This window comes from Mustela nigripes, chromosome 4, assembly GCF_022355385.1.
Source record: "Mustela nigripes isolate SB6536 chromosome 4, MUSNIG.SB6536, whole genome shotgun sequence".
Taxonomy (NCBI): Eukaryota; Metazoa; Chordata; class Mammalia; order Carnivora; family Mustelidae; genus Mustela; species Mustela nigripes.
In genome coordinates, this window is record NC_081560.1 from 4,906,529 (window position 1) to 4,924,847 (window position 18,319).

At 38.2% G+C, this 18,319-nt stretch overlaps 1 protein-coding gene and 1 non-coding gene across 2 annotated transcripts in view; both read right to left on the reverse strand.

Moving 5' to 3' along the window:
* GALNT11 (polypeptide N-acetylgalactosaminyltransferase 11) overlaps positions 1-18,319 on the reverse strand; it is a 53,770-nt gene that overhangs the window by 16,465 nt on the left and 18,986 nt on the right. Inside the window, exons 2-4 of the mRNA XM_059396062.1 lie at positions 11,803-12,135; positions 3,854-3,977; positions 1,748-1,914 (exon numbers count right to left, since the gene is read on the reverse strand). Of these exons, the coding sequence (XP_059252045.1) occupies positions 1,748-1,914; positions 3,854-3,977; positions 11,803-12,097 (586 nt within the window). The 5' untranslated portion in view covers positions 12,098-12,135. The remainder of the gene's footprint in view (positions 1-1,747; positions 1,915-3,853; positions 3,978-11,802; positions 12,136-18,319) is intronic.
* Positions 8,250-8,366, reverse strand: LOC132017074 (small nucleolar RNA SNORA15). Its single transcript, XR_009404151.1, has one exon. It is a non-coding gene; the product is annotated as a small nucleolar RNA SNORA15 (small nucleolar RNA).

The following is an 18,319-nucleotide window of genomic DNA, read 5'->3' on the forward strand; positions in this document are numbered from 1 at the left end:
GAATACTTAATTTATAGAATTATTCATATTTCCACAGCAACTAGCACAATGCTTTGCATAAAAAATGTTTGATATGATTATCTTGAGTGAATGAATGTTCCACTGACTGCATTAAATCAGATTTAAAACCAAAATAAGGTATATCTTTTGTTTGAAATTAACTGTTACTCCAAATCAGAACAGTTTTAAGGGCTTTTTAAAAAGATTTTATTTATCAGGCGCCTGGGTGGCTCAGTGGGTTAGGCCGCTGCCTTCGGCTCGGGTCGTGATCTCGGGGTCCTGGGATCGAGTCCCGCATCGGGCTCCCTGCTCGGCAGGGGGGCCTGTTTCCCTTCCTCTCTCTCTGCCTGCCTCTCTGCCTACTTGTGATCTCTCTCTGTCAAGTGAATGGATAAAATCTTTAAAAAAAAAAAAAAAAAAGATTTTATTTATTTATTTGACAGAGAGAGAAACAGCAACGCAAGCAGGGGGATTGGGAGAGGGAGAAGGAGGCTTCATGCTGAGCAGGGAGCCCGAAGGAGGGCTTGATCCCAGGGCCCTGGGATCATGACCTGAGCCGAAGGCAAACACTTAACGACTGATCCACCCAGGTGCCCCTGGTTTTAACATCTTCTATTGCTACTAAGAATTATATAATAACAGCAGGAAATATGTCCTTTTATTAATTTAGTATCTTCCAAGGACACTAAATATTTTTTCTAAATTCTAGCTCATTTACATTTAAATTTCATAACTTCAAATATCTATTAATTCTTTCCATTGTTAGTAGATAAACCATCGTAAGTTATCATGAATTTTCACTTAAAAAAAAAAACAACTACAGGGCGCCTGGGTGCCTCAGTGGGTTAAGCCTCTGCCTTCGGCTCAGGTCATGATCCCAGGAGCCTGGGATTGAGTCCTGCATCAGGCTCTCTGCTCAGCAGGAAGCCTGCTTCTTCTCATCTCTCTCTGTCTCTCTGCCTACTTGTGATCTCTCTCTCTGTCAAATAAATAAAATCTTTTTTTTTTTTTTAAAGATTTTATTTATTTATTTGATAGAGAGAAATCACAAGTAGATGGAGAGGCAGACAGAGAGAGAGAGGGGAAGCAGGCTCCCTGCTGAGCAGAGAGCCCGATGCGGGACTCGACCCCAGGACCCTGGGATCATGACCTGAGCCGAAGGCAGCGGCTTAACCACTGAGCCACCCAGGTGCCCCCAAATAAATAAAATCTTAAAAAAAAAAATTAAAAAATTAAAAATTAAAAAAAAAATAACTACAAACAAAAAACAAAATACAGATTAAAAAAAATTCAACACCATAAATTCTACAATTTAGTATTTAGACAATCTTTGTTTCTTAATTATGTTTGTTGATTAGAGGATAATTTTTTGGAAACACCTTTGTGATCTTTTTACAGACTGTGCTATTTAAATTTGGCCCTTGAAATTTTTCCCTTGGCCTACCTTTTGAAAAAAATTTTTATTTCAAAATAACTATAGATTAGCAAATTTTTTTCAAAAGGTAGGCCAAGGGAAAAATTTCAAGGGCCAAACTTAAATAGCACAGTCTGTAAAAAGATCACAAAGCTGTTTCCAAAAAATTATCCTCTAATCCACAAACATACTTACTTGTTGCCAACTCCCCTGCACCTGTTGGGACCAGGGTCCTCCCTGCCATCGATCTGAACTGTCAGCTGCTGCTGCTGATTCTAATCCCACCATGATCAACAGCCCAGATCCCATAGTATCAGCGACAACATCCCTTACCAAAGTCACTGTCATCGTCCACAAGGATGATTTCATGAAGGAGCTGGGCTGGTGTGCGGTCTAGGACACTGTGCACAGTACGGAGCAAGGCAGACAAGGCTTCATTGTAGAAACAGATAACAACACTAGCGACTGGCAGGTCCACAGGGTAAGACTTGTCTTTACATCTGTGAAGACACATATGAGAAAATGTGATGTCCTGAAAGGTTCAATGTTTTAGGTCATTACGCACTAAACATTAACTGCCTCTTGCTCAGACTCCTTCCTACAATTTAACAAAAGTTTCTTAAAAAGCATTTAAGGGGGGGTGCCTGGGTGGCTCAGTGGGTTAAAGCCTCTGCCTTTGGCTCAGGTCATGATCTTGGGGTCCTGGGATCGAGCCCCACATCGTGCTTTCTGCTCAGCTGGGAGCCTGCTTCCCCCTCTCTCTCCTCCTGCCTCTCTGCCTACTTGTGCTCTCTGTCCAATAAATAAAATCTTTAAAAAAAAATTTAAGGATACACTGGTATCATACTCAAGGTTTTACAGTTTGTTAATAACTGCTCTCTCCAATACCTGCTACTTTGCTTATTTTTAGATTAACATTTAAAAATTTTTTTTCTTTTTTTGGTACAGAGGTTACATAAAAATGTGTTATTTGTATGGAATCACTACAAGTTTTTAATGCAGTATTCATAAGCTCATGTTTAGCTTCTCCACAATGAACATTCAAAAGGAAGTAAGAGGGGCGCCTGGGTCGCTCAGTGGGTTATGCCTCTGCCTTCGGTTCAGGTTATGATCTCAGGGTTCTGGGATTGCGTCCCATATCGGGCTCTCTGCTCAGCAAGGAGCCTGCTTCCCGCCCACCCCTCTGCCTGCCTCTCTGCCTACTTGTGGTCTGTCAAATAAATAAATAACATCTTAAAAAAAAAAAAAAGGAGTAACAGAAATATAAAACTTTGTATTTGAAAATTTTATTTCTTGCCCAATAACAGAAAAAGATTTGAATAAACTAGGACATGACCAAAATCAAGATTCTATCACGCAACTATGTGATAAAAAGGGTTAGATGGCTTCAAGCAACAATAATAAAAAAATCACTAACTTAAAGAATAAAATCCAGAATTCTATGTTCTTTTGCATGGCATACAAAGCATTCCAACATCTGGACCCTGGCTACCTCCAGTCTCCTGGCACTCCCCACGCTGTGGCAATAGTAATGGTTCCAGTGCCTTTTCAAGCGGTGTCATGACTCAATCTGTCCCCCATGCACGGAGTGGTCCCCTGCACACTGCTCAGCCAGCACCCTCTAGGAGGCCTTCCCTTATCACTCTGGTTTCAGGGTCCCTACGACACCAGCTCCTACCACAGCCCTCCTTCTAGCACTACCACAATTACCCATTCCCTCATCTATCTTCCCTACTAGGCCTGTGATCCCAGGAACTATGTCTTACTCTACTTATTTTCAAGACCTAATACAGTGTCTATAAAACAAAGGTGCTCAAAAAAGTCTGCCTGTGGAATGACTAATTGACCAACCACATGAATGAAAAGCCTTTGAAACAAAACCAGTGGCGCCTGGGTGGCTCAGTGGGTTAAAGCCTCTGCCTTCAGCTCGGGTCATGATCCCAGGGTCCCGGGATTGATTAAACCCACATAAAGCCCCACGTCATGCTTTCTGCTCATTGGGGAGCCTGCTTCCTCCACTCTCTCTGCCTGCTTCTCCGCCTACTTGCGATCTCTGTCAAATAAATAAAATCTTAAAAAAAAAATGAAGACCAAAAAGTGAGATGAGAAAAATTCTTCACGGATTTTTAATTCCTTTTCCACAAATACAATAAACATTTAAAAGAAATTTACGCTCAGAAGTTTATCTAGTTAGATGCAGTTAATACCTCTAGCCTTCTCCCTATGATTTTAAATTTCAAAAGAGAGCAACCTCCAGAACTCTGTTAGTACAATCTTCAGCTTCAAGTGTCACAGGAGTGGAAATCTGTCTTGAAGTTTTCTAGTATCCTGAATGATGAAGCCTAAATGCATTTAGTAACACCACCCTCACAACTTACTATAATACCACTAAAAGCACGGTCATTAAAACGCAGCAGTATAAACCACTGAGAAACGTACGCAGCATTTCTGGTGTCCGGCACATCTCTGTGGTAGCCCAAACGGTTACTGATAAGCATGTTGAAAGCATGTTTCTGATAGCCCAAGTCTCTCAACTCCTGATCACGTTCATTAAAAATCATACCTGTAAAAGATTAAAGTTACAGTCAGTATGTTAAATCTGGAAAGGTCTGCTACAGTTATTGTCATATTATGATCCTAAGAAAATCTTGACTTTAATCTCTTATAACTAAATAGCCATGTTTCTCAAATCTAGATTGTCTCCATTTTCAAAAAAGTAATTGAAGTTAGAGTCAAATTTTTGTCAGTCTAGTGCAAAAAGCAGGTGTATCTTAACCATAAATGATACCTGTTCACTAACCATTAATCTTAAGAATATTATCAAGAGAAAAAAATTACAGATGTCTTTTCTTCAAAAGACTTAATGATGGCATTTCTATTAAAGCAATAGACTACAGAACCCATGTGGACAACAGGTCCCAATGACAGGCAAGTTTTTATAAGAGCCCTCCCCTAAAAATTAAAAAAAAAGTGCTACTGATAAACCTTTCTTTTTTTTTTTAAGATTTTATTTATTTATCGGGGGGGGGGGGGGAGCGAGCACAGGCAGACAGAATGGCAGGCAGAGGCAGAGGGAGAAGCAGGCTCCCTGCTGAGCAAGGAGCCCGACGTGGGACTCGATCCCAGGACGCCGGGATCATGACCTGAGCCGAAGGCAGCTGCTTAACCAACTGAGCCACCCAGGCGTCCCTGATAAATCTTTCTATATAAAGTCTGACTCCAGACTTTAATCAGCTTTATAGTCAAGAAAGCCAAGAAATTCCCTCAGAGAGCCCATCAAAATCACTACAATTCAACATTCTTGTTCTAACATTCAGACACCTTACCTTTACATAGAAGGATAATTTCTCTTTTCGCTTTCTTTCCCATCTCAAACCTTTAACCTTTCCTCACAGAATGACTCCCTTGTCCCAGCATTTCCCAAAGTCTGGTCACAGAAATCTAATTTCACTGGACATTAACAGATGTTCAAAAGAAAAAAAGGATTTCATGGTCAAACAATTCAGGGAAACAATGGATTTTGAAAGTCGAATAGGTTTTAATTTTATTTGGAATGGAAGGACAATCCTGATCCTTTAATACTGTTGACTGTTTCACAGATACCAGTTGTGAGGGATGGGATACAGAATGACTCCAGTCCCCAGATCCACTTTGGGAAATACTACCTCTTAATATGCTTTTTCTATGAGCTTTTAAAGTTGGATTACATTTTTTTTTAAGCAGAATATTTTTAATAACAGAACTCTAGAAACGTTATTTATTTTTAAAGATTTTATTTGACAGAGAGAGACACAGTACGGGAGGGAACACAGGCAGGGCGAGGGAGAAGCAGGCTGCCCCCCGAGCAGGAACCCCAATGCGGGGCTCGATCCCAAGACTCTGGCATCATGACCTGCGCCGAAGGCAGACGCTGAACAACTGAGCCACCCAGGCACCCTAGAAACTTCATTTTAAAGCAGTGTTTAGTGTCCTTGCATCGTCTGTTCCTATTGGCTGTACAGTAATGAAAACAGAATTCCAGGGCGCCTGGGTGGCTCAGTGGGTTAAGCTGCTGCCTTCAGCTCGGGTCATGATCTCAGGGTCCTGGGATCGAGTCCCGCATCGGGCTTCTGCTCAGCGGGGAGCCTGCTTCCCTCTCTCTCTCTCTCTCTGCCTGCCTCTCCATCTACTTGTGATTTCTCTCTGTCAAATAAATAAATAAAATCTTTAAAAAAAAAAAAAAAAAAAAAAAAAAAAAAAAAGAAAACAGAATTCCATGTTTTGCTTCTATTACAGAGTGTTTTCCATGTACTAAGATACCCTAAACAGTGATCCTCAATCACCTGAAGATTACTTTCAGTCTTTGTCAATAACAGAATTGTGCTGACATTTCAACCATTACTAGTTTTCATGGTTTTACACTGTAATACAGACTTTAAAAAAGGCATTCTGGTACAGTTAATATACAGTGTTGTATTAGTTTCACATGTATAATATACTATACTCAGTGCTCATCATAGTAAATGTTCTCTTAAACCCCTTGACCTGTATCACCCACCTATTCCCACTCACCTCCTGAGAACCACCAGTTTGTTCTCATTAAGGGTTTCTTAATTTGTCTCTTTCTTTCTTAAATTCCACATGAGTGAAATCATATGGTAGTTGTATTTCTCTGACTTATTTCACGTAGCATTATACCCTCCAGACCCATCCATGTTGCAAACAGCAAGACTTCATTCTTTTTTGTGGCTGAGTAGAATTCTATGTGTATATATACACACACCACGTCTTCATTATCCATTCATCTACCAACGAACACTTGGGTTGCTTCTACAATTCAGCTATTATAATAATGCTGCAGTAAACATATGGGTAACACTTATCCTTTCAATTTAGTATTTTTGTATTCTTTGGGTATACACCAAGAAATGGAATTACTGGATCGTATGGTAATTCTATTTTTAATTTTTTGAGGAACTTCCATACTGTTTTCCACAGTGGCTCTACCAGTTTGTATTCTCACCAATAGTGTGTGAGGATTTCTTTTTCTCCACATCCTCATCAACACTTGTTTCCTGTGTTTTTGATTTTAGTCTTTCTGACTGGTATGAGGTGGTAGCTGCCTTTTCCTGATGATGAGTGATGTTGAGCATCTTTTCACATGTCTGTTGACCATCTGGATGTCTCCCTTGGAGAAATGCCTATTCATACCTTCTGCCCATTTTTAAATTGGATAATTTGGGGTTTTTGGTGTGGAGTACATCCTTTTATTAATACAAAAGAACAACGTTCTATTAACATTTTATAAGAGGATGCAAAATCCTTGAGAGCAGAGACTTTGATCATGTTCAAAACAAAAACTGCTACAGGGCGCCTGGGTGGCTCAGTGGGTTAAGCCTCTACCTTCGGCTCAGGTCATGATCTCAGGGTCCTGGGATCGAGCCCTGCATCAGGCTCTTTGCTCGGCAGGGAGCCTGCTTCCCCTCTCTCTCTGCCTGTCTCTCTGCCTGCTTGTGATCTCTCTATCAAGTAATAAAAAAAAAAAAAAAAAAACAACACTGCTTGATACCCAACACCTAGGACAGTGCCTTGCACAAACTTGATTCTCAATAAATACTCCTTGATTCAATAAATAAAAGGACTAGCTCATACTAGACACTGAAAGGAGTATTTTTTTTAAAACATTTTATTTATTTATTTGACAGAGAAAGATCACAAGTAGGCAGAGAGGCAGGCAGAGAGAGAGGAGGAAGCAAACTCTCCATGGAGCAGAGAGCCCGATGTGGGGCTCAATCCCTGGACACTGGGATCGTGACCTGAGCCGAAGGCAGAGGCTTTAACCCACTGAGCCACCCAGGCGCCCCTGAAAGGAATATTTTCTAATATATATCTCTTGATGAAAAATTAATCCATATTAAAAGATCACTTTATGTCCATCATAAAATGTATTGTGTTTGTGTACACACATACATATACACACGAATATTATTCAGCCATGAAAAAGGGAAGTCCTACCATTTGTGACAACATGGATGGAACCTAGGGCATTATGCTAAGTGAAACAGAGAAAGACAAGTACTATAATACTGTATGATCTCACTAGAGACAGAATAGATGCGGTTGCCAAGGTGGGGTGGGAGGAGGTGCAGATGGGGTGAATGTTGGTTAAAAAGGTACAAACTTGTAAGTTCTGGGGATGTAATGTATAGCATGGTAATGGTGAATAATACTACTGTATTTGTTTCTGAAAGTGGCTAAGAGCAGATCTTAAAAATTCTCATCCCAAGAAAAACACTTTTAACTATGTGAGGTGATCAATGTTGACTTACTGTAGTAATCATTTCACAGTATATGCTTGTATGAAATCATTATGTTATATACTTTAAACTAATACAATGTTATATATATCAATTTTATCTCAATAAAACTGGAGGGGAAAATCACATTAGCTTACTTTTGTCCTTCCCCTGTTCATATAAAATCATAGCCAATTAACTAGCATGCCAGGGGAGTTTTTTTTTTTTTTTAAGATTTTATTTATGTATTTGACAGACAGAGATCACAAGTAGGCAGAGCAGCAGGCAGAGAGTGGGGGGAAGCAGGCTCCCTGCCTGAGCAGAGAGCCCGATGTGGGGCTCGATCCCAGGACCTTGGGACCTGAGCTAAAGGCAGAGGCTTTAACCCACTGAGCCACCCAGGCACCCCAGAGGAGCTATGTTTTTTAATTTAATTTTTTTCAGTATAACCACAGCAATTTTAATACTGCATTTGAAAGCAATATAAACATTTCAAATAGCAAAATGATTCAATTAAACTAGTACTTGGAAGCCCTTGCAAGCTTAGTATTAGTTCATTTATTTGTATCCATGTTAGAAAATGGTAAGCTATGAAAGAACTCCCCATACCATCAGGCACTGGCTTGGTATATGGCTGTGTCTACTACGGAAAAAAAGAACACAGTGTTCAGCCATGCCTCACAGGAACTATTTCAAGTTCTTTTATAATTAACTGCAGATTAAATGAGAAAATCTAGTTCTAATTTTAAATTTATTATTGATCATCTTTCTAAAATGTACAAGTTCTTTCCCCTATTTATTTTTATTATTTTTTTTTTTTTAAGGTTTTATTTGACAGAGAGAGACAGTGAGAGAGGAACCATAGCAGAGGGAGGGGCAGAGGGAGAAGAGCAGGGTTCCTGAGCAGAGAGCCTGATTCCAAGACCCTGGGATCATGACCTCAGCTGAAGGCAGACGCTAAAGGACTGGGCCACCCGGGTGCCCCCCCCCCCACTGTTTAAAGATAATGCCCTTGGCAATCACCATACTTTTAACTATTACTGTACTGATTTTTATGAATTCCTTCTAAATCAAGTTTCCTTCACAGAAGCTAAGGAGGTTTTCATTTTTCTCACTGTGGTAAAACGCAGACAACACGTGGATTACCGTCGGTGACAGGAGCACACTTACAATGTGAAACTCCATGCCCATTAAAGGCCCCCCCCACCAGCCCCTTTAGCCACTAATCTGCTTCTAGTCTCCATGCATTTGCCTATTCTAGACATTCATATGAATGAAATCATGCAGTATCTGACCTTTTGTGTTCTGCTTCTTTCACTGATCATATAACATTTTCGAGGCTCCTCCTGGTTACAGCATGGGTCAGAACCTCATTCCCTGCTATGCCTGAATAAGTCCCTGCACAGAAATACATGCTGCTTGTCCTTCCGTCCACTGATGAACGTCTGAGTTCTCTCTACCTCTGTTCACTGAGAACAGCACTGCTATGAACATGGATGTACAAATCTTTGTTTGAACATATGAATGCAATTCTCCTGGGTATATACCCGAGAGAGGAATTGCTGGATCATAAGGTAACTCTAAGTTTAACCTATTGATGAACCAGCAATGGATGAAGGTTCCAATTTCTCTGTATCCTGGCCAAAAATTGTTATTTTCCTTTTTAAAAAAAATTATAACCATCTCACCAAGTGTGAAATGGTATCCTCATTGTAGTTCTGATTTGCATTTCTGTAATAATGATGTTGAACATTTTATGTGTCTTTGGAAAAAATGTCTATCAAATTCTTTGCCCATTATTAAATTGGGTTGTCTTTTTATTATTGAATTCTTAAGAGTTCTTTTTATACTCTGGATAATGAACGCCCATTACAGACAGGATACACAAACATTTTCTCCCATTCTGTGGGGTGTCTTTCTTCTTTCCGGATTGTCTTCTTTGATATACAAAAGCTTCTAATTTCAATGAAGTCCAATTTATTTATTTTCTTTTGTTAACTTATAATTTTGGTGTCATGTAAGAAACCACTACCAAACCCAAGGTCAAGAAGATTTATCTTTAGGATTTCATCTGAAGGTTTTATGCTGTTAGCTCTTCTATTTAGGTCTTCATTTTGAGTTAATTCTTACAGATGATATAAGGGTTCGACGCTTCTCCATTGTATGTGGATTATCTATTTGTCCCAAAAGCATTTGTTGAAGAGACTATGTCTCCCCCATTGAACCATCTTGACACATTTTTAAAAATCAAGTGGCCAAAAATATCACAGGTTTATTTCTGGACTTTCAGTCTACCCACTGATCTATACATCTGTCCTTAGGCCAGTATCAGACTATTTTGATTAATGTAGCTTTGTAGAGAGTTTTGAAGTGTGAGCCCTCCACCTTTGTACTTTTTCTAGATTGTTTTGGTTATTTAGAAGCTCTTCTAATTTCACATTAACTTTAGAATCAGCCTTTCCATCTTTTCAATAAACCTTATTTTGATAAGGTTTGCACTGACTCTCTGGATGGCTCTGGGTAGCAGTAGTTCCCTAAACAGCCTTTAGTATTCCAGTCCATGAACCTAACATGTCTTTCCATTTATTTAGGTCTACTTTTATTTCTTTCAGTAGTTTTGTAGTTTCCAGTGTACAAATCTCACACCTTCATGGTTATACTTATTCTTAAGTATTTTATTCCTTTTGATACTATTGGAAATGGAATTGTTCTCTTAGTTTTATTTTCCAACTTCATTGCTAATGCACAGAAATACAGCTGGTTTTCATGTGTTGATCCTGTGCCCTGCAACTTAGCTGAATTGATTTCTTAGCTATAACAGGTTTTTTGTATATCTGTTATAAAGTATTTAGTTTTGCAGCTAAGCAATCTGAGTTTGTTACATTTCAAGTGTCTACAGTTTTCTCTCTACTTTCAAAGGCAAATACAAGGCCCATTCAAAACAGTAAACCCAATGTTACTTCTTTATAAAAGTTTTCTACTAAAGTAACTTAAATAAAGAGGCTAGAAATTTACCTATTAATGCTTTTTTTTAAAGATTTTATTTATTTATTTGACAGAGAGAGATTGCAAGTAGGCAGAGAGGCAGGCAGAGAGAGAGGAGGAAGCCGGCTCCCCGCTGAGCAGAGAGCCCGATGCGGGGCTCGATTCCAGGACCCTGGGATCATGACCTGAGCCGAAGGCAGAGGCCTTAACCCACTATGCCACCCAGGCTCCCCTACCTATTAATGCTTTTCAAGTGTCTAAATAGCAATCTGAAAAAAGATAAGGTTTACTTTATGAAAGTTGAGGAAATAGTTTCCATTTCTTCATGTAATTTTAAGTATTTTCAACTCCATGTATTTGAAAATCATTAAATCCTAGAAACTGATTTCTTTGAAACTATGATCAAATAAAAAGAAACATTTTAACATTTCCTTTATATTTTATGGATCTTTCAATCTTTGAAATATCTCTTTTACTTCTAAATTACTTATTATTTGAGATTTCTAGGACAAGATTAAAGATCTTTCTAAGTTTTAAAGATAACCAAAATGGCTCATCTGTCCCTTCAAATAAAATTTGCTGAAACCAGGATTCTAAAATTACAGTACACAAAAAAACATATACAATAGATTGCTTCCAAATTGAACAGAATAGAATTTTTGTGAAAAAAAGTTTTCCTTTTATAAGAGTTTACAAACTCCTATATTTAATATTCTGCCTTATCTTAACAATTCTTGTAAGTAGAAATCTTATTAGATATAATTTCAGCTTATCTCTAAACGTAACAATGTATGTTCTGTTTTAATGAACTCTGCCTTTCAAAATATGTTATATATAATCAAGTTACCTTTCTACCATCTCTTTCTATTATTAAATAATGCTAACAACTAAAATCTTCCCCCGTAAGTTCCATTTCCTTCCCTCCTCCCTTCCTTCCTATTCTGGACCTTTTTACTTTCTCCCAAGTCCTCATAAAATACTGAAGTCAGAAATGGCTAAATTGAATCTGCAAAATCCTAGAACCTCAACTAATTCATTAACAAAGTAGAGGGGAAAACGACCCATTTCTAATCCGCTGAGCAACATGTGATTTAAAGAATAACTAAATTTAAACTTCCAAACACTTACCCAACTCGGAAGAGAATTTCATGTTGCCTTTTTCTGGATCTTCAACGTGATTATCTACCGTATCATCAATTTTGTTTACTTTGAACTGTGACTCTAACACTCGACTTGGGCCTCGAGTGAAACGGGGATAGAATTTTTTGGGAAATGGTCCATGGGGCCCGGACCCCTTGATGGGCACATTCTTAAGTGGCTGAGTCACTTCACTGAAGTTAAAATAAATAAAAAGCAAAACCGTCCAGGTCGCAGATGTAAAAAGGCATCCATAACAGAAATATCGAACTGTGACACTTCCCATTATAGACCTAGCATAGCTGAAGGGCCATCTTCAATCTCCTGAAAAAGAAGGACAGCTAGGTTAGACCCTTCAGGACACTTGTAAATCATCCACCAAGTTCACAATCACTGTTTTCCAAACAACCGAGCAGAACTTCTCAACTATTTACTTAGGACCCCAAAGCACAGTGTTAACTAAGACTCAAATAAAAGAAGATAGGTGGATAGCACTGAATTAAAAAAAAAAAAAAAAGGATTCAACAATTAAAATCATAGGCAGCAAAACAGCTGACTTCCTCATCTGTGTTAATGGATATTTTACCTTTAGTCTAGATTGCTTACAGTGTGGTAATTTCTTTCAGATTCCGGCTTTTCATGAGGAATACAATTACCTTATGTATCATGGCAGTCTATCTAAAGTCCAGACTTCCACTATAAAATTCTAGGACTCTTTCAACCCAAAGATCTTAAAATCTGTTATTAAAAATAAGCAGCCTGAAGAAAACTGTCCTACTTTCCAATCAAAAATTAAACCTGCCCTAATGCCTACTCTAGATTCAACAGTTATAGTTCAAATTTATAAACGACAGTAGAGGTAAGGTGAAGGAATCTATAGCTTTGATAATAAGCTTCCTAGTGAACTCTGATGCACAGTCAGATTTGGGAGCCAATGGTACAATGAAAATACAAGATTAAGTACTAATCCCATTCTGTCACATAATGGCTATGTAACTTGAGACAAATTACCAAATTTCCTTAGCCTCACTTTCATCAACTGTATTCCAAGTTAATAATACTATCTATCTTGCTGGATACTTGGAATTAAATGAAATACTCAGAATTATATAAGACATGTAAAATATCAAGTACAATGATTAACACACAAAACACAGTGATTTGCACTGGATCAAGAGAACCTCCACAAACACTGTGGCTAGCTTTAATTTCATTTGTTCACTGTATTCCCTCACTCAGCACAATGAATGGCACAGAAAAGCTTTGAATGATACCTACAGAATGAAAGAGCACAACACAAATTCAACGTTAATATTTCCCTCCTTCTCATTAGGTCTAAACTTAATATGTAATATGAATGGTATACATAACCACCTGTTCCTTACAGTGACCCACATGTCCCTATCTAATCTGGAATTACCTCTCTTACTATATTTTCTATTACTTCCTCCTCATTCATTTCATTCTAGACACAGGTCTCCTTAGGGTTCACCAAATGTGTCAATCATACTCCCACTGAGGGATTACGCATCAGTCCCTCCCTATGCCTGGAATACTTTTCATCCCAGCTAACTTCATCTCTGTTGAATCTTTGCTCAAATACACCTTCTCAGTAAGTTTCTACACTAAGGTAATTTAAAACTGCAACTCAAGCACAGAACACTAGCACTTCTGATTCTCCCTACTCTGCAACTTCCACCTTCCTAAATACTACATCATTACTATTTCTTGTCCATCCCCTCTGCCTTGCTAGAATGTAAGCTTCATTAGCAAGAGCTTTTGTCTGTTCATTTCCCTGTAGCATCCCCCCAGCTTACAACAATGCCTGGTATGTTTAATAAATATTTGTGGAAATTAATGACTCAATTACTGCAGTACAGTTTTCAATGTTTGAAAATGCTGGGTATTTATAAGTGAATGTATTGCGGTCACATTCAAGCCAAGCAGTACCTTATGCTATACAAAAAATATCATGACTACCTTATTTCAACAATATGAAACTAGGCAGAGTAACAGTCATAGTTATTATTTGAAAAGGTACAAAAAACAATAGGCTCTCATTGTCCAGTTTCACAAGTTAAATAAAGGTCTTTGTGATAAAACAGGAGACTACTTTCCATTTTGTCCACTGCATGCTCCTAGGTTCCCTCTTGGCTGACAGGACCTATGGGCGAAATGAAAAAGTTTTTTCAAGACCTCACCCATAGGATTTGGCCAACTCTGTCCAGATTATTCTCAGAATACCCCTCCCAATCCTAAGCACAATAGCCCAAACATCAAGAGTCCTTGCTTCCTGAACTGTAAAATGTATTAACTCTCAACCATTCTATCAGGTAAATATTTTCAAGCTATATTATGACAATTCTTTTTTTTTTTTTAATTTATTTGACAGAGAGAAATCACAAGTAGACAGAGAGGCAGGCAGAGAGAGAGAGAGGGAAGCAGGCTCCCTGCTGAGCAGAGAGCCTGATGCGGGACTCCATCCCAGGACCCTGAGAGCATGACCCGAGCCAAAGGCAGCGGCTTAACCCACTGCGTGACAATTCTTTAGAGAACATTTTTTACATAGTCCATCCTTATACTAAATTAAGGAACCTATAAAAATGAGAGGAATTTATAAAATCAGATCATTTGTTTTATATAATTAACCATAAGAGTCTTCAGAAACAAAGACACTATCAGTTGTAGACAGGTCAAGAAGTTATTAACAAACATGAATAAAATACAAAGCAATTAGATACCTGTCATTTAATAAAATAACAGGTTCTTAACTACTTAAGAAGACATGCAAACAAAAACCAAAAGACAAAATTTTAATCGAATCAATACTAACAAAGAACAATAAAGTTTTTCTGTTTTGTGCTGTTTGCTATTCCTTCTATAGGAGAAATTATCCATGGCTTCAATATCCAAGGCTGAAAGCCTTTAAAAAGGAGGGTCAAAGCAAACATTTAAGGTTAGTTAATACAAAACAACTAGTGAACAAATTCTTTCAATCATAAACTTAAGCAGTTAATAAAGCCAAAACTTCAGCAGTTAGATGTCAACGTAATAGATTTTTCAAAAGTTAAATGAATAAAAGGCTAACCAGCTGTGTATAGGAATTTCCAATGAAACCAGGCAGTCATGGTCTGGTAGCTGCTGAGGGACAGGTGCCTTGTAAGCAGAGGGTCAGGGTTTCACCAGGGAGGTAAAGAAGCAGCAGTCTGAGGAGAAGCACATGCAATGTGCTGATCAGAATGACAGACCACAGCTGTGAGCCAGGCAAGGAGAAATGGGAGGATGTGGAAGAATGAGGCAAAATGAAAAACCTGTGCAGGGCCAATGGACCTGAGGTCCTGTGTGGCTGAGTAATTGCTGGAGTTATACTACAGAAAGAGTAACAAGGAAAGACTGATGTGGTGGCTGGAAAACAAGATGCCAACTCAACATTTTGGAGAGGTACAGTTAATGACAGAGGAATCCTTTCCAGATGCACAAACTGGAGATTCCCCAATAAACAATGTACCTATTGTGTAAATATTACTACACATACCATAAGCAACCCCACACACCCCAAGAAGATGGGTCATTTCTGTCTTTTCAAACCCATTATGTTTACCAAACACAGCATCCAGTATTAAAAATTAACAAGTACTTGTTTGTGTATTTAAAAAATACACAAAGTGTATTTTTGTTCCAGAAGAGGTTATAGGACCTTGATTCTGTGAAATGTGAAAATCTTAGAGAAGAGTATGATATGTGAGATGAGCACAGCCTGGGAAATAAGTGTCCGTGGTCAGGAGGAGGAGGTGAAGGACAGAAGACAGCTAACCAGTTTAAATAGTTTCATTAGACATTGTCATTATTAAGCAAAATATTCAGTATGCCAGCAAAAGTCCCAATTCTTCCACTCTCAGTCTAAGATTTCTTAATGATAAATTTGAAATCACTGCAAATTTTATAAATCAAAAGATAGCTTCATATAATTCCATGCATATCAATTTGAAAACCTAGGAAAATAACTTCTAAGGAAAATACACCTTACTCAAATTAACCCCAGTCCCAACAGAAATGCAAACAGACCAATCGTCACAGAAGTAGTAATATCATAAGAGTTTCTCAAAACAACAAAAACAAACCACCACACAGAGGAGAGCTTCACAGGGGACGTCTACTAGTCCTTTAAAGACCTATTGATCCTAATGCTCCCTAAACCACTAAAAAGAATACATAATAAATCTTCCAAATCTGTTTTATAAAACGAGTAGGACACTTATCTCAAAATCTGACAAAAATTGAACCTCCCAAAACACACATCTAATTTATGAATACCAATCTTATGAATATAAAAAAATCCTTTTTTTATGAATATAAAAAAATCTTAAGAATAAATACTACTCATAAACTTAACAAGCAACGTCTTTAAACATGTATGAGAAAAAACATAAGACACTCCTGAAAGCCCCAAAAGACTTGATCACATGGAAAGATGTACTTCACTCTTGAGAGAAACCCCAAATCATAAAAGTCAGCTCTCCTTAAGATAACTTATATATGTTACATAATTGTATCAAAAATACCAGCAGATCTTTTTTCTGGAGCTAAACAAGTTGATCTGGGAAAGAATGAACAAGCAGGGAACAGGCAGGCAAACCCTGAGAAACAAGTAGAAGCGGGGTGAGCCCTACTGGATTATAAACTCCAGGGTGTTTCTACCTAACAGCAGAGCATGACACATCCACAGACTAAAAACCAATGGGGCAGGATGAGAAACCAAGAAATAGACCCAATTACGTTTAGAAATTTAGTGTAAATGGTTATAGGTAACATCACATGCCAGTGAAGAAATGAATGACTTTTTGCTAACTGGTCTTGGGACCACTGTTTAGACACATGTTAAAGGATACACTGGGGTCCACCCCTCTCACCATTCACCAAGACACACTGATATGAATTTGATATTTAAATATGGATGAAAAAATTAACTATTGGGGCCACATCGAAATAAAAAGATTCTGCACAGTGAAGGAGACAGTCAACAAAACTAAAAGATGACCTTCAGAATGGGAAGAGCTATTAGGCAAATGACATATCCAATAAAAGGTTAGTATTTAAAGTATATAAAGAACTGATACAACTCAACATCCAAAAAACCCCCAAATAATCCAATTTAAAAATGGGCAGAAGACAGGAACAGACATTTCTCCAAAGACATCCAGGTGGCCACTTGACAAAGATGCTCCACATCATGCATCATCAGTGAGATACCCCCTCACACCTGTCAGAAGGGCTAAAATAAAAAACCCAAGAAATAAGAAGAACGGTTTTGGAGAAGACAGGCAAGGATGTAGAGGAAAAGGAACCCTCGTGCACTGATGGTGGGAATGCAAACTAGTGCATCCACTATGGAAAACAGTATGGAGGTTCCTCAAACATGACTACCCTATAATTTGGTAATCCCACTACTGGGCATTTACCCCCCACACACAAAAATACAAAATCAAAGGGATACATGCACCCCATGTTTACTGTAGCATTATTTATAATAGCTAAATTATGGAAGCAACCCAAGTTGCCGTCAAGAGATAAATGGATTAAAAAATATGGTATATATACAATGGAGTATTATTCAGCCATAAGATGACATTCCACCATTTGAAACAACACGGATGGAGCTACAGTATATAATGCTAAATGAAGTAAGTCAGTCAGAGAAAGGCAAATACCATATGATTTCACCTTACGATTTCACAAATGGGCAAAGGGAAAAAAGGGGGGGAGGGGAAAGAAACCACAAAAAAGACTCTTTTAAAAATTTTTTAAATTTTCTATTTTATATTATTTTATGTTTTATTATTTATTATTTTATTGTTATTATTATTTACTATTTTATTATATATTTTATATTTATATTATATATATATATATTTTTTTTTTAATTTATTTGACAGAGAACACAAGCAGGCAGAGAGGCAGGTAGAGAGAAAGAGAGCAAGGGAAGCAGGCTCCCTACTGAACAGAGAGCCCAATGTGGGGCTTGATCCCAGGACCCTGGGATCATGACCCAAGCTGAAGGCAGAGGCTTTAACTCACTGAACCACCCAGGTGCCCCTAAAAATATTTTTAATCTAAATTCAATTTAATTAACATGTACTGTACTACTAGTTTCAGAGGCAGAATTTAGTGATTCATCAGTCAGTTGCATGTAACACCCAGTGCTCATTACTTCAAGTGCCCTCTTTAATGCCCAGCACCCAACTACCCCCAATCCCCTCCACAGCAACCCTCAGTTTGTTTCCTTTAGTTATGGTTTGTCCCCCTTCTGATTTCATCTTATTTTATTTTTCCCTTCCCCTATGTTCATCTGCTTTCTTTCTTAAAATTCCGCATGAGCGAAATCACATGGTGTTTGTCTCTGACTTATTTCGCTTAGCATAACATCCTTTAGTTCCACCACATCATCACAAATGGCAGGAGTTATGGGGCGTCTGGGTGGCTCAGTGGGTTAAAGCCTCTGCCTTCAGCT